The sequence below is a fragment of the Alligator mississippiensis genome, chromosome 11 (genome assembly GCF_030867095.1).
Source record: "Alligator mississippiensis isolate rAllMis1 chromosome 11, rAllMis1, whole genome shotgun sequence".
Classification (NCBI taxonomy): Eukaryota; Metazoa; Chordata; order Crocodylia; family Alligatoridae; genus Alligator; species Alligator mississippiensis.
The window spans coordinates 57707931-57722067 of NC_081834.1; the positions used below are offsets into that span (position 1 = coordinate 57707931).

The 14137-nt window shown below is 55.8% G+C and overlaps 1 protein-coding gene across 1 annotated transcript; it reads left to right on the forward strand.

Annotated features, from left to right (window-relative positions):
* The first annotated feature begins 500 nt into the window (after positions 1-500).
* Positions 501-13767, forward strand: LSM2 (LSM2 homolog, U6 small nuclear RNA and mRNA degradation associated). Its single transcript, XM_014595752.3, has 5 exons — positions 501-740; positions 10868-10935; positions 11330-11360; positions 11530-11589; positions 12001-13767. The coding sequence occupies exons 1-5, from the start codon at positions 516-518 to the stop codon at positions 12124-12126; spliced, it is 510 nt and encodes a 169-aa protein (XP_014451238.3). The 5' UTR covers positions 501-515; the 3' UTR covers positions 12127-13767.
* Positions 13768-14137: the final 370 nt, after the last annotated feature.

Sequence of the window (14137 nt, forward strand, 5' to 3'; positions counted from 1 at the left end):
TCAGCTAAGAAATAAGATAAGATTGCTGTATCTTTTCGTTTACCAACCCTCCCTCCAAATAAGACTCCCACCTTGATTGGGGAAAGTGGAATAAAGGGGAAAAAATCCCCCCCGAAGTCCCGGCTGGAAGGTGAGCGGGCAGACAAGTGCGGGTTGAGCTCCGCGGCTGTAGCCTGCGCTTCAAGGCTGCGCCTGTCTCCCCGCGCGGGTGCCCAGCGGGGGGGGGGGGGGGGGGGCGTGTGTGACAGTCAAGGACCAATCGCCTCGTGTGGGTGAGCGGACTCGCTCCCGCCCGCCGGCGAGAGGAGCTCTGGGTGGTGAAACACCCGTGGACACGAGCTGATGAACAGAGCCATCCCCACGCGTGACCTGCGAGGGCCTGGCCCGCCCGCGAGACGGGCCCAGTCACCGGCACTGGTCGGTGGTGGCGATGCTGGTCTGATCCTGGAGGAAGGCACGTCAGGTGCGGAGGGCCGGAGCTTGGCCGCGCGGTTGAAGCGCGCAATCCTGTGTCCATGGCATTAAACGCGGCCCCTGGGTCCCTTCCGCGCCGCCTCTGTCCCTTCTCGCGGCTGCTGGGCCGGGGCCTTCCCCGGGAGCCGCGGGGCTCGGGACGCCGCGCTTCCGTCGGGGCGGGGCGGGGCTACAAGAAGCTCCTCCTCCCCATGTGCTGCGCATGCGCAGGGCGCGAGTTCCGGTCCGAGCGCTGCCGGCTCGTGTCCCCGGGTCCCGCCGCGATGGTGAGTGCCCGCGTGACGTCACGGGCCGCGGCCGCGTCTCCGGGGCGATGCGGGGTCCCCCCCCCCGTGCCCGGGCGGCTCCGGGTGACATTGGGGCTTCGGGCTGAGTGTGACGCGGGCGGGCGCTGGGCTGTTGTAGCAGAGCCCGGCTCTGCGGGGTGAAGAGGAAGCGCAGCCCGGCCGGGGGCAGCAGCGTCGGGTCACGGGGCGAGGGGCAGGCCCCGGGGTGCGTGATCCCACTCGAGCTGGAGCCTGTAACGGAGCAGACGGGGGTGGGGGGGGCGCAAGCGCCACCGCCCTCTTTGGGCAGGTGCCGTGTTGCGGCGGCCGTGGCCGTGGCCGAGGGGTGGAGCCGGCCCCGCGTGTTCTTGTTGAATTTCCTGCAGGCCTTTGCCCGGTGCTGGCCTTGGTTCCCTCTCTGTAAGGCCCGGGGCACGTGGCATGTGACAAGAGGTGATTAACTGTTTAAGGGCATCTCAAGGCGTGATCCAGACAGCGTTCGTCCAAGTTGCAGGGCAGGATCCACTTGCTTGGCCTTTATTTTCCTGTTTGCAACCTTCCCTGTTCACTGGAGCGACCCACCCCCAGTATCATGGACTTTCTGCTCTGCCAGCCCCGAGTCCCTGGGACACGGGCCGTGGAGGCGGCTCCAGGGCTCGGGGGCTGCCTGCTCACAAGTCGGTCGCATCCCACTGTACTCGCTGTGTGTTTTACATCTACCCAGTGCTCTCAACACGGGTGATAACTACTACTGCCAATGAGCTCGACATGCGCCCCGTGTACTTTTGAATTTCCATCGTCCCTGGGATGCTGTGCACGGTCTTCGGTTCTGTAGATACAGCTTTTGCTTCCTGAAGCTTCACGTTCTTGCTCCTAAGAAGACCATCCCCCCGTTATTGCTCAGCCCAGCTCTTCCGTGGAGATGCTCCTGCCACCCACAAGCAGGAATCTACAGGGAAGGGAAAAGGGAAGACACAGCACCTGTCCAAGGCCCTTTTCACATCCTAGAAAGGGTAAAAGAGGAAAAAAAGTCATTCTGTTACTGGGTGAAACCACCTGCACCAACAGGCAGTGAGTTTACGACTTTTCTATTCCATATGCATCACTTTTTTTGGTGTGAGAAAAATCCCTAAGTCTGCCTTTGCCTGGTGCACTTGAATGCAGTCGAAGTGGGGAGTGGACCATTTCTCTGTTCTCCTCTGTCTCAGCGTTATATTGCTCAGGATATCTTGTCTTGTTCATCTCTTGTTTAATAACTTGATGCGTCTCTCAAATCAGAATTTCCTCCCAGTACAAACTGGCAGATCTCCAGACTGATGGAGGCTCTTGCCTGGGACTTGGTTCAGTTTCCACCGGTTCTGGGATCAAGGCAGAGGGGCTGCTTGGAGCCAGAAGGCAGCAGCAGTGAGGGGGAGGATCAGCAGCACAGACTCGCCTTCAGCAGGTGGCTGCAGGCTTCCCTCCTCTGTCTCCGAGATCAGCTTGCACAGAGAGGAGCTTTGCTTGGAGAGTTGGGCTATATTCTCCTGGTGGCTCCTCTGAGTCTCCTGCTCTTCCCTCTAGTTCCTGCAGAAGCAGCTGCTCTTTCTCGCACTTGGACTTAATTCTCCCTCTCTGCTCTGCTTTGTCCTTTCAGAACAAGCAGCAAAACCAAGAGAGTTGTGATCCTTAGTTTCACCTTTTCACTGGCAGACAGGAGATGAAGTCGCTGCATACTGTTCTTGTCCTCTGTCAGCTAGAGGTGCATTGATATATTGGTGGCATATTAGATCGGCACCAACAAAAGGAAAATTAATGTTATTGACCATTGGCTTTTTTTTTTTTTTTTTTTTTACCCGTGTAACCAATACTGTTGCCTCTGGGGGGCATGTTCCCGCCCAGATTTCTGGGGGTGGTGAAGACAGGCTGGTCATTGTGGTCTTGGCCAGGAGCTGTGCTGGCATCTTCCTGGCATGGGGGGCTGGGAGAGGTAGCTATGGGGAATTTTGGGGTAACTTTAGCCCCACAACCCCCACCCTAGCATCACCCCTGCTTGGGACACTCTGCTGTGCTGCCTTTCCTTTGCGCAGCCATCGCAAGCGGGTAAGAATGGAAGAAGCATTTAATGCAGGGAACTTCAAGCCGGCATTGGCCAAAGGAGATGATGGGGAGCATCCCAGAAGAACACCCCCATCACCCACAGGAACTCTTGCACACAGGAGTCAGGCCTGCCTGCCAGTGTGTTTTGTTCTCTTCTAGGATGGGGAAAGTGACTACTGCTTAACTGGCAGCCTGAGAGTCAGGACATGTATACTCACAATGTATTTCAAGATGCGCAGTTGGAAGGAAATGCAGGGCTGAGGTGTAAGGCCCCTACAACGGGTCCCACCAAACATGAGCTCTGCCTCTGTGAGAGCTGCCCCACCATGGGGAGCTCTGGAGTCCTTGTTCCTGGGTCCAGGTTGGAGGAACAAATACTGCCTCCCCCTTGCCCCAGGAATGGCTGATAGGAAAACTCAGAACTTCATGGGGAGACGCTAGGTGTGTGGGGGGTGGGGAACAGCACCGGGGACCCAGGACAGGGTAACCCAGTGTGCCGGGTGACCTCAGACGGGGCTGTACAGTAGTCCTCTCTGGCACAGTGATGCTCAGTGTGATACAGAGCCTGAAGGTTTTATAGAGCTCCATAAAGAAACTCACAGGAACGGAAATACCAGCAGGATCCTAACTCTCTGGCGTGGGGCCCATAAGCCCCTTGGGATGGCTTGGAAGGACAAAGACACGGGCTTGGGGCTGTGCAAAAAATGCTGTAGCCTTGGGAGCAAACATTCCTCCAGCTTGGAAAGAGTGACAAAAGTCAGGAAAGATCAGTTCTCTCCTCTGGACTAGCAGTACCAAAGCTGCACCTCTGCTGGGAGACAGTGATGAAGGGCTTAGCCTGCCTGCTTTAAAGAAACCCTCAGTATGGGCGCAGCCCTCCCTAGAACGCTGTATCCATGTACACCTTGTGTTATTGCAGCACCTAAGGGGACAAAGCTTGGCAGCTGCCCCCACCTGTCACTGGCAGCCCTGCATTGAGAACGGGCTCTTAAGGAAAGAAAACCTGGCACCTGCCTTCCACACCATGATGCTCTCCTTCTTGGACTCCATTGCCAGGGCTCTCTCCAACTCTTTCTTCAGAGGATCCAGGACTTCCTGGAGTTTTTCACTTGGCAGGAGAATTGTCACATCCTTGTTCCTGACATTGGCCCATGTCAGGGGTGATTTGATACAGAACCATAAACATATTTTGAATGCAAGCAGCAGAATGAGTCCTCCAGCATCCTGCAGCCCTGGGACTTGCACAGGTTTGACGGAACAGCTCGTTCAGAAAATGTGCTATTTTTTCCAGTGGGGTTTTACACTGATGCCCACCTCCTGAAGTACAAGCTCCTACCAGGCAGAACTTGATCTGTGACCACAGAATCTGTAGTGAAGTTCATGGGATCTCTGGATCCTGTCCCTTTTTGGGAGAACAGGAACTCTGCTTGGATGCACTGTTTCTTACGGAGTTTGGGGCCACTTTCTCAATTGGATTCAGTTTAGGCAGGAAGCGGGAGCAAAGAGGGATGGGATCAGTTTTGGACATCCCTCTCTCTGCAACAGATGCTCTGTGTCTGTCACCTGCTCTGCCCCGGCGAGACTGGGGAAGCCGAGCAGGTCCCTGGCGGCAGTAGCAGCAGCAGCCCTGCTGGATGCTGCTGCTGTACAGGCCAGGCCCTTCTGCCCACAAAGGGCTGGGCACAATTAATTGGTGAGCGCCGTGGGCTGGATGAATGTGCCTGGCAGGCTGGATTGGGCCCACAGGCCGTATTTTGCCCGCCCCTGCCTTACAGGGTGGGTGACACTGGCAGGCTGGTACTGAAAAATCAAGCTTCAGGTCAAGCAGAAATCTGCCCAGGCTTGTTCAGGAGAGTCCCTCGGTGATGGTGACGTGTTTTGTGGTGACCCAAGGTGGGTTTTGCCCCATAATCCCAGTCTAAAAGCAGCTTCTTATGTGTAACAATGTCAATGGCGCGTGGGGCTGGGGGCTGGCAGTTGGCAGGCTGGCACGTGAAAACCAAGCTTCAGGCTGGGAAACGCTGTCCCAGGCTTTGTCACGGGACTCTTCTGGCGGTGGTGACACGTCTTCTGGAGTGACCCAAAAAGGATTTTGCCTGATGATCCCATCCACAACTCAGCTCCATATTCGGGGCAATGTATTTATTACACAGGCACGGGGGGCTGTCAGTTGTCTGGTGGGCACTCAGTACTGACTGAGCTCCGTGTCGGGCAGGACTCTGCCCAGTCTTTTTTAGGGAGAATCTCCTGCTGGCAGAAGCATGTTTTGTGGTGATCCAAAGAGGGGCTTGCCCCATACTCCCAGCCCAACATAAAATCCTCGTATTGAGCAATGTACCTTGCATGCAGGCATTGAGGGGTGTATGGCAGGTAGCAGGTCGGCACTTGGACTGAGCGTGGAGATCACGGAGGCCGGCCACCATTTTCGTGGGCTGATAGTGGCCCTCTCCCCCCCACTGTGCCTTTAGCCAAGGGGTCCCAGTAGCCCCACCCCTTGCCACTGATTGGTTGCTAGGGCTGTCCATCATGCAGCCCTGCTCTTTGCTGCAGATTAGCGGAGCAGGGCAAGCACCACAGGGGCAAGCAAGTGGGCAGCCTTCTCGGCCAGCCAGCAGTGAGTGGCGGGGGACACTGCTATCCTAGGCTCCTCTTCCGGCTGGTAGCCCCCTTACCCCTGGCTGCAGTGCCATGAGGATTGCTGTGGGTAGGGGACCGTCTGGCCCTCACTGGGCGGGACAGTCCCGAAATGTCACATTGAGTCCTGGTCTGGAGCTGAATTACTCCCAGACAAGTTTTTCTCCCCAGGCCACACAGGCAGGCAGTTTGAAATTTGGAGACCAAACCCTAGCATGTAGGCTGGTGTGCCCCAAAACAGTGAATGGTGAGAGCAGGCCACTTGCTGCGAGCAGGGGGTCTCCCACAACCCTGGGGGGAGGGGGAGGACCGGACGGATGGATGGACGGACGGACACAGAACTGACTGGGAATTTTGCAACTGAAGTGTTCCTGGGACCTCAAATGTGTGTGGGCTGGTGAACAAAGCAAGTAAAGTGCCTGGCCTGCCAAATGCAAGTCATAGCTAAGCAGGCTTTTGCCAATTTGGGGAGAGAGCCCCAGCATGTATTGTTGGGTGCATGTGGTAAGGGAAGGGTAGCTCCTGGTAATTGCCTTTGGCACACAGAGAAGTAATACAGGAATGGGGATCTGGTTGTAGGAAAACGTGGTGCTCGGAAGGATAGATAAAGTAACTTGGACATAAACACATAAGTAAAGCTGTATCAAGGTCCCCAACCAAGCCATGGGTCAGCACACCCAAAACCAGCAGAGTTAGGGCTTGTCAATCCCTATCCACATCAGCTCCTGTTACATGTAAATGGTGTGTTCCTGTGCAAATGGACCACTTTTGCAGCCTTTGGGTTTCAGGGACAGCCAGAATTGTCTCTGTGCACTGCTTGCCAAATATAGATTATGGCTTAATTCATTTCTAATGGAGTAAGTAAAAAGAACAGGATAACATAGCCAGGTCTACAAGAGTTGTATTGCAGAACTTGGCTTCAAGAAGAGGAAATGCTTATTGAACCGGGTTGGCGTTTGTTCAACCTCCTGCAGACCATGCTCGGATGTTTGCCTCAATGCCAATGCACAGGCTGATGAAAGAACCGTGCGAGGTACTGCAGTCTTTTGAAGAACTGAATTTAGGGATTATGAGACTTTAATAGGGTTCCCATATTTCCTAAAAAGATGACAGGTGTTGTGCAGGAGGGTGTGGGGATATGATGGGGGGGGTGGGGGGGGAGTGAAATGCTGGTGCCCTGCCCATTCTGTTGCCCCGGACTGCCAAGCCACAGCCTCCACCCCAGCCCTGCTGCTGCCCCTCACTCCTGACTCACTGACCCCAACTCTGCCAGTGCCCCTCACTCCCAAACTGCAGTGCTGTGCCCCTTACTCCCAACTCGTAACCCCTTGCCTCCTCAGCCCTGCCAGAGGGGTCCCAGCTTTCCCAGTCCTGACCAGGCTGGAACATGATGACTCTGATTCACGCAAGCGATGGCAGAGCATGTCCAGCCCCAGCATGGACTGGAGGGAAGAGGAGGCGAAGCTTGTGGCACCCCTTGCCCGAGGATAGAGCTGCAGTGCCCTGCCAGGCATCCTGGCCAGGCCCCTGCCCCCACCCCGTGGCTCCTGGCCGCTCAGCCCCTGTGAGCACAGGTGCCTGGCCATAGAGTTCCCCCTTTCCCCCCACTGGAGGGGCAGGCAACCCTCCCCGCTGCCCTGACCAGATGTCTGGGATTTTGCTGTGCTTCTGGCATGGTGGGAGCAAGGGGAGGGTAATCAGAGGCAGCAGGGAGCACCACGTGGGTCTGCCCATGCCTTGGCAGCTGCAGGCAGGTATGTCTGTGCTCCCTGCTGCCTCTGATCGCCCTCCCCCTGCTCCCACCAGTGGAGCAAAGCAAAATCCTGGACGTTTGGTCAAATTTAAACAACTCACCTGGATGGAGATCAGAGGGTTCAACAAGAGGACATGTGCAAGAAAACCTGGACCTATAGTAACCGTAGACTATAGCAACTTTCTGGCCAGACCTTAATAGCAACGATCACCAGATCTGGACACAAGAAAGCAGCTCTGACTGGTGGGAACATGTTGTTGACTTGGGTCACATCAGTGGGTAGAGACATTGAGCAGGGGCACCTTCTTTCACACTTGTTAGTATGCTGTCACTGCACATCGAGCACCAGACAACTGTCAGGTGGAAGCCCATCACCCCAAAGAAGCGTGTTTTCATGATGGCCATGACAGTGGCCACTCCAACAAGCCTGCGCTACGTGGCAAATCAGTTCGGCATGGCTCCCTGTACAGCAGGGGTGGCAGTAAGAGAGGTCTGTGAGCTGCTGCAGGAGCTTGCAGCAAACAAATTCATCTCCTCCAGTAACTCCAGGAAGGTGGTGGAAGGATTCAAGGCAGTGGGCTTCCCAAACTGCATGGGAGCACTGGACAGCACACACATTCCCGTCCTGTCACTGTGCTGGAACAACTAATTGTTCATCAACAGGAAGGGATTTCCTTCACTCGTTCTCCAAGCTGTAGTAAATCTTCCTTGGTGATCCACTAACATTTGCACAGGATGGGCAGGAAGCGCCCATGATGCACATGTCTTTTGAAACTCACTGCTGCCTGGGATGGTGGAGAAGGGCCAAGATGCCCCAGGACTGGAGGAGGTTATCATCTGGGGTGTTTCAGTGCCACCCGTCATAATTGCTGACATGGCTTATCTACTCCTGCCCTGGCTCATGAAGTCGTATGAGGAGCAAGTGACTGACCCACAAAAACAGACCTTCAACTACTGCCTAAGCAAGTGCTGCATGACTGTAGAATGTGCCTTTGGGTGCCTGAATGCCCAGTGGAGGTTGCTGAACTATAGGGTGGAGATAGAGCCAGAGAATATCACCGCTTTCATAGTGGCAGCCTGCGTGCTGCACAATATTTGTGAAACATGGGGTGAAATTTTCAGTGGGTCTTGGGCCCAAGAATTGAGGGAAGTGAGAGCAGCTGCCCAGTGGTGACGCATGGGGGAGCACGTGCACCCCTGAGAGTGCTGGTGCACTCCCTGTCAGGCCGCACTCCGTGTTTAGGCGATGGACAGGGGGCAGGCGGGAACAGCACTGCCCCCCCTGTAAGCGCCAGCTGGGGAGCGGGGCTGTCAGCAGAAGCGGCCATGCCACTTCTGGAAGTGGCCGCAGGACTTCCGGAAGCAGAGCAGCTGCTTTTTGGTGAGTGAGATCAACCATGGGGTGACTGCCACCCCCCCTTCCCTCCCCTGGTCACTGACTGGTGTCAGGGGAGGTATGTGCCCCCCTTGACTCAAGAGGCACCAGTTGCCCATGGAGCTGCCAGATCTGGACTGAGTCAAGCAGGACAAGGAGGGGGATTAGACAGTCAAGTAAACAGTGGTAGGGCAGCTGTGGTGAGAAATTGCCTGGCGGCACGTGTAAGGGCTGCTCAGGTGGGTGAAGGTGCTCTGTAAAACTGGTAGGCTTCGTGCTCCTGTGTACCTGCATGGGTTTTTTTAAATTTTATTTCATATAACTTTTGAATTCAATAATGGGTTTCTGATAAATGGTTTGGATACCTTTGGTAATGGGATCTGGTGGTTGAGGTGTTAGTGGTTGTGCTTGGAATGGGGCGGGGTCTGGGATGGGAAAGGAAGAAGACATCCTCAATGCAGGATGGAGGGGTGCTTGGGTGCTGTGGGTGCAATATACAGGGGATGGGTCTGGGGTGCTCAGTCAGGCGCCTGAAGGAGAAAGGAATTTTAAGCAAAAGGCCATGGGAGGCCTGAAGATTGGAGCTAGAGCAGTGGTGGGTGGAAGGTGGTGGGGCTTGGGGACAAGTGTGTGGGGGGGGGGGGGGGGGGGGGGACTGCAAGGACTGAAACACATACAGGTACTGCATCAAAAAAATTACCAGGTATCTCTCTAGCCTGCCCAAGTGTCAAACCAGGGTTTCATAAGTAAAAGGTCTAAAATACAAGAAAAAGGGTTTAGGTTGGCACAGTGCGGGTGAGTGGCAGAAATCAGTAGTGGCATCAGATTTCGGGACACAGTACAGAGAAGAAAAAAAAAAAAAGGTGCCTGATTAGCGCCACAACAGTTTGGACATGGAAGGGCTACGGTCATCGCTGTGATAAGCAGGTCAGGTTGTCAGCAGGCAGGCAGGGTTCAGCCAAAACAATTTCTGGACAGGAGGAGCAGACCAGACTGTGGTCTGGGAAAATAGAAGTGGTTAGTCCTGTATTCAGTCTGCCTCCACCCAAGAGGCAGGTAATCAAAGCAGGGGATCAGAGTAATGTGAACTGCAGGAAGCCAGAATTGGCATGCAAATAACCTAACTGTGAAAATGCTGATGGGACAATGGCACAGTCAGATTTAACTTCCCCCCACCAAAAAGGACCATAATCTGGCTTGGACAGAAAAGTTTAAAAAAACAAAACAAAACAAAAAAAAAAAAAAACCCAAACCCAAAAGTGACTGTTATAAAATTGCTGCTGTACCCCAAAATTGGCCAAGCCAGCATATTTCTTGGGATGAGCACCTGGAAAATGCTTTACAAATCTGCAGAAAATTTGTGCCAATGAGAGAACGCCACACATGGACCACGGGGTCCAAGCCCTCCACTTCCTGACGGCTGCCTGCTGGCTGCTGTGCAGGGGGTGGTGTTTATGGAACTGCAACCAAAAGCTAACCAGTCTCACTCCATGTCCCCAAAATTGACAAGGCTAGTACGTTTTTTGGGTAGAGCACCTGAAAATGCATCGTTGAGTGGCAGAAAATTGGGGCAGTAGGAGCAGTCTAACCCAAAGGCCACCCCCCCTCCCCCCCCAGAAAAAAAAACTAAACCAATCACAAATTTCATTCCTAACCTGCCCCCTGCTGTGATTTAGTAGTAGAAGATCGGGATGGTTAAAACTGTTATGATGTGTCTAGCGTTTTTTACTAGTTATAGTACATTAACGAATTTTGAGTGTTATACATGTTACGTGCAAAATAGTAACGGAAATCATTGTAGTACATTGTGAAAATGAAATAAACCCGGAGATTATCTTTAGCTAGAAAAAGCCAACATTGTGTGCAGGCACCCACAGTGCCCAGGCTGGGGGCGGGCAGCGCTGGCGCAAGAACTGAGCTTGGTGCGGGACAGGGCCCTGCTCAGACTTGTTCAGAGCATGCCGTGGCGGTAAAGACATGTGGTTTGGGGCAACCTGGAGAGGATTTGACCCCAGAAACCCAGCTGCAGATCAGGTCTTTTTGGTGCTGTGTCCTTGAGGCATGATGCTATTTTAGGTTGTCATAAGCAAATAGATCGTTTTGGTGCCACCTGGATTCTTTGGCTGCTGTACTTTGCTGCTAACAACCTTCAGCTGCGTAAAGACTGGGTCTGGGAAAGGGACCAGGACCTGGAAGTAAAGGACCAGCTTCAGCCTTGTGCTCGGGGTGGTGGGGGGGCTGTGTGCCTGCCCCAGGCTGAGCCCTGCCATTTTTTCCCCTCCACAGCTTTTCTACTCCTTCTTCAAGTCCCTGGTGGGCAAAGATGTGGTGGTGGAGCTGAAAAACGACCTCAGGTGAGCGGGTGCCTACTTTAGGCCTGGGGGGTGCCTTGGTTTCTGGGCTCCCAACTCCCCCCTCCCCTCCAGGCTTTCCCCACCTAGAGCAGAGGGAGAACCCAGAGCTGGGAGAGAACCCAGGTGCCCAGGTGTTTGGGCTCCCAAGTACTACCCCCTCCACACCTCACTCGGCTCCCGGAGCAGCAAAAGAACCCAGGTGTCCGGGCTTCCAGCCCCCTGCTCTAATGCATCTGCCCCCATCTCCAGCCAAGTGCTGGGAGAGAACCCAGGTATCTGGGCTCCCAACTCCCTCTGCTCCCCAACCAGACTCCACTCTCCCCCCACAGCACGGAGAGAACCCGAGCATCGGGGCTCCCCCTGCCCCACGAACTAACCCCCTCCTCTATTGCAGCATTTGTGGGACACTCCACTCCGTAGACCAGGTAGGACCTCTTCTCCCCCCCATGCCCCTCAATGATTCAGTCCCTTTAAAGGGCCACCCCTCCCCCCCAAGCTGCTCTGCAGCCAGCTAGGAGGCTCCAGGCCTCTACCTCACAGCACTAGGTTCAGGGCCTGTCTCTCTGTCTGTCTGTTCTTCCCACCCCCTCCCAGTACCTGAACATCAAGCTGACAGACATCAGTGTGACAGACCCTGAGAAGTACCCACACATGGTAATGGCCAGTGGGGGGACACAGGGGTTAGGCTTGGGTGTGTGTGGGAGGGCTGGGTTTGGGGGGTGTGGGGAGGCCAGGCTTGGGGCAGGGGGGTGAATTGAGGGGACTGGAGACTGGGGTTTAAGGGGCTTGGAGGTGTGTGTGGGGGGCAGGCTATGGAGGGGCTTGGAGGTTGCAGGGGTCTGGGGGTATATGGGGAGGCCAGGCTCTGGGAGGGTGCTGGTGGCTGGGAGTGTGGGGGGAGGCCAGGTCCTGGGGTGGGGACTGGCTTGGGTGGGGCTTGATGATATTGTGAGGGGCTGTCTCACTGGCTGTGGGGGGTCCTAGCTTGTGGCTGGAGCACCCTGGGGGAGGTGGAGAGTCCCCCAGCTGTGGACACTGACCCTCCTGCTCCCCCCCTCCCCCCAGCTGTCAGTGAAGAACTGCTTCATCCGGGGCTCAGTGGTCCGGTACGTGCAGCTGCCAGCCGACGAGGTGGACACACAGCTGCTGCAGGATGCCGCGCGCAAGGAGGCGCTCCAGCAGAAGCAGTGACCTGCCCCCCCCGGATGCCTGGGTTCCTGCCTCAGACCTGAGCAGAGCTGGAGCCCACGTCCAGACCTCCCCACACCCCTGTGTTCCTGTCCTGCCCCCCCCCCCCCCCCCCCCCCCCCCCACACCTGGGCTAATAGCTCAGAGGTGCCTGGCTCCTGCACTGTCTTGAGCAGCGCTGGAGCCTACATCTAGATCCCCAGACACCTGGGTTCGTGCCCTTCCGCACACCTGGATCCCTGTCCTAGTCTTGAGCAGCGCTGGAGCCAACATCTACCTCCCCGGACACCTGGGTTCCTGCTCCGGTCCTGAGCAGAACTGGAGCCATATCTAGGTCCCTGGGTGCCTGGGTTCTTCCCCCCTGCAACTACTGGGGGGGTTCCTCTTACGGGACCCCATCCCTTTTTTTCACCACACTCCTGAAGGCCCCTATTTTAGCCTGATCTTTTGTTGCACTGAGTTTTCTACCCCTCCTTTTGGTTCTTTTAAGGCAGGGTATCTAGTCTCCCTGCCCCCTATGGGATAGAGTCGAGGGTCCTGGAGGGGGAGGGGGTTCCAGCACCTGGGGGGCAAATAATCACATGGGGGCATCTTTGGGGCCTTGTCTGTGCATAGACTTGGCAGTGGGGTATTAAATTTGGGTGTCTTCAACCTTTGATTTGTATCAAGGCTTGTCTGGGTCTATGGGGCGGGGAGGGGGGTACTGGCCATGGTCCTGGACATCTGGGTTCCTGGAGCTCCCCCAGGGCCTCGCAGCTAGGAGGGACTGGAATGGGGGGGGGCTCTAGGCTCTAAGCTATGAAGCTGAAAAAGGGGTGGTGGTTACAATGGACTAGTCTATCTGACTTGCAGGGGGAGTGGAATGGACTAGTTTATGTAGAATGGTCTAGTCTACTTTAGATGGTTGGGGGGAGGGTAGAGTGGACTGGTCCACCTGGCTTGGATTGTAGGGGGTGGACTGGACTAGTTCTAGCTTGGCCTGCAGGGCCTACGGTGGACTAGTCCATTTGGCTTCTGGGGTAGAAGGGTTCTAATCTAGTTTAGACTACAAGGGCGTAAAGTGGACTAATCCATTTAGCTTTGTAGGGGTTAGAATGGACTAATTCAAATAGTTAGGATTGCATGGGGGTTTGGAATAGACTAGTCCATCTAGCTTGGCAGGCAGGGGGTAGAATGGACTACTCCATTTAGCTTTGTAGGGGGGTAGAAAGGACTAGTCCAACCGGCTTGGACTGCAGGGGGGAGTGGAGTAGCTCATTTGCCTTGGTTTGTAGGGGGAAGCGTAGGTTGATCTATCTTGCTTGAAGGGGGGGGAAATGGTGTTTAGACTGCTCCATTAGGCCTACCTCCTAGGGGGAGGAGTTCAGCCGGACTGATCCACCCGGAAGAGACTGGCGAGGGGGAACTTGGGGGTTTCTCCCCCCACCCCCCTGCCCCACAGCAGCCAGCCCTAGGGCCTGTTTAGCCTCATCAAGAATCCCCTGTGCCACACTGGGCTGCCTGGGGGTGGGAATGGACCAGCCCATCTGGCCTGGTCCATTCCCCAAGCTGGGGTGAGGGGTGTCTCCATCCCACCAGGGCTGGTGGTGGTCCCCTCTGCTCTGGTTTTATGCTCCCACATCTCAATAAAAGTGTTTTGTAGCATCCAGTCTCCCCTCTTCTTTCCTATCCCGGGTTGCGGCCCAGCTGCCCGGGTTCTCTGTTCAGTCCAGGGGTGGCCTGGGGTTAAAGCGGGAACCGGGACGCCTGGGTTCTCCGTTTATTTCGGGAGGGGTGTGGGCACCGCACACCCCTCCTGTTCTCTCTGCATTTTAGGGGCGGGCAGAATCCCGCCGGCCAGGCACTCCCGTCTAGCCCGCGGGGCCCGGCTGTGGCCTGGAAGGCCGGGGGCCCTCGCTGCCCCTCCGAAAGCCGGCGTGCATGCCGCAGCGCGGCTCTGCTCGCTGAGCACCGAGCACCCACTCGGCCCACCTGACCCGACCCGCCGCGGCCCCGAGCCAGGGGCTGCTAGAGA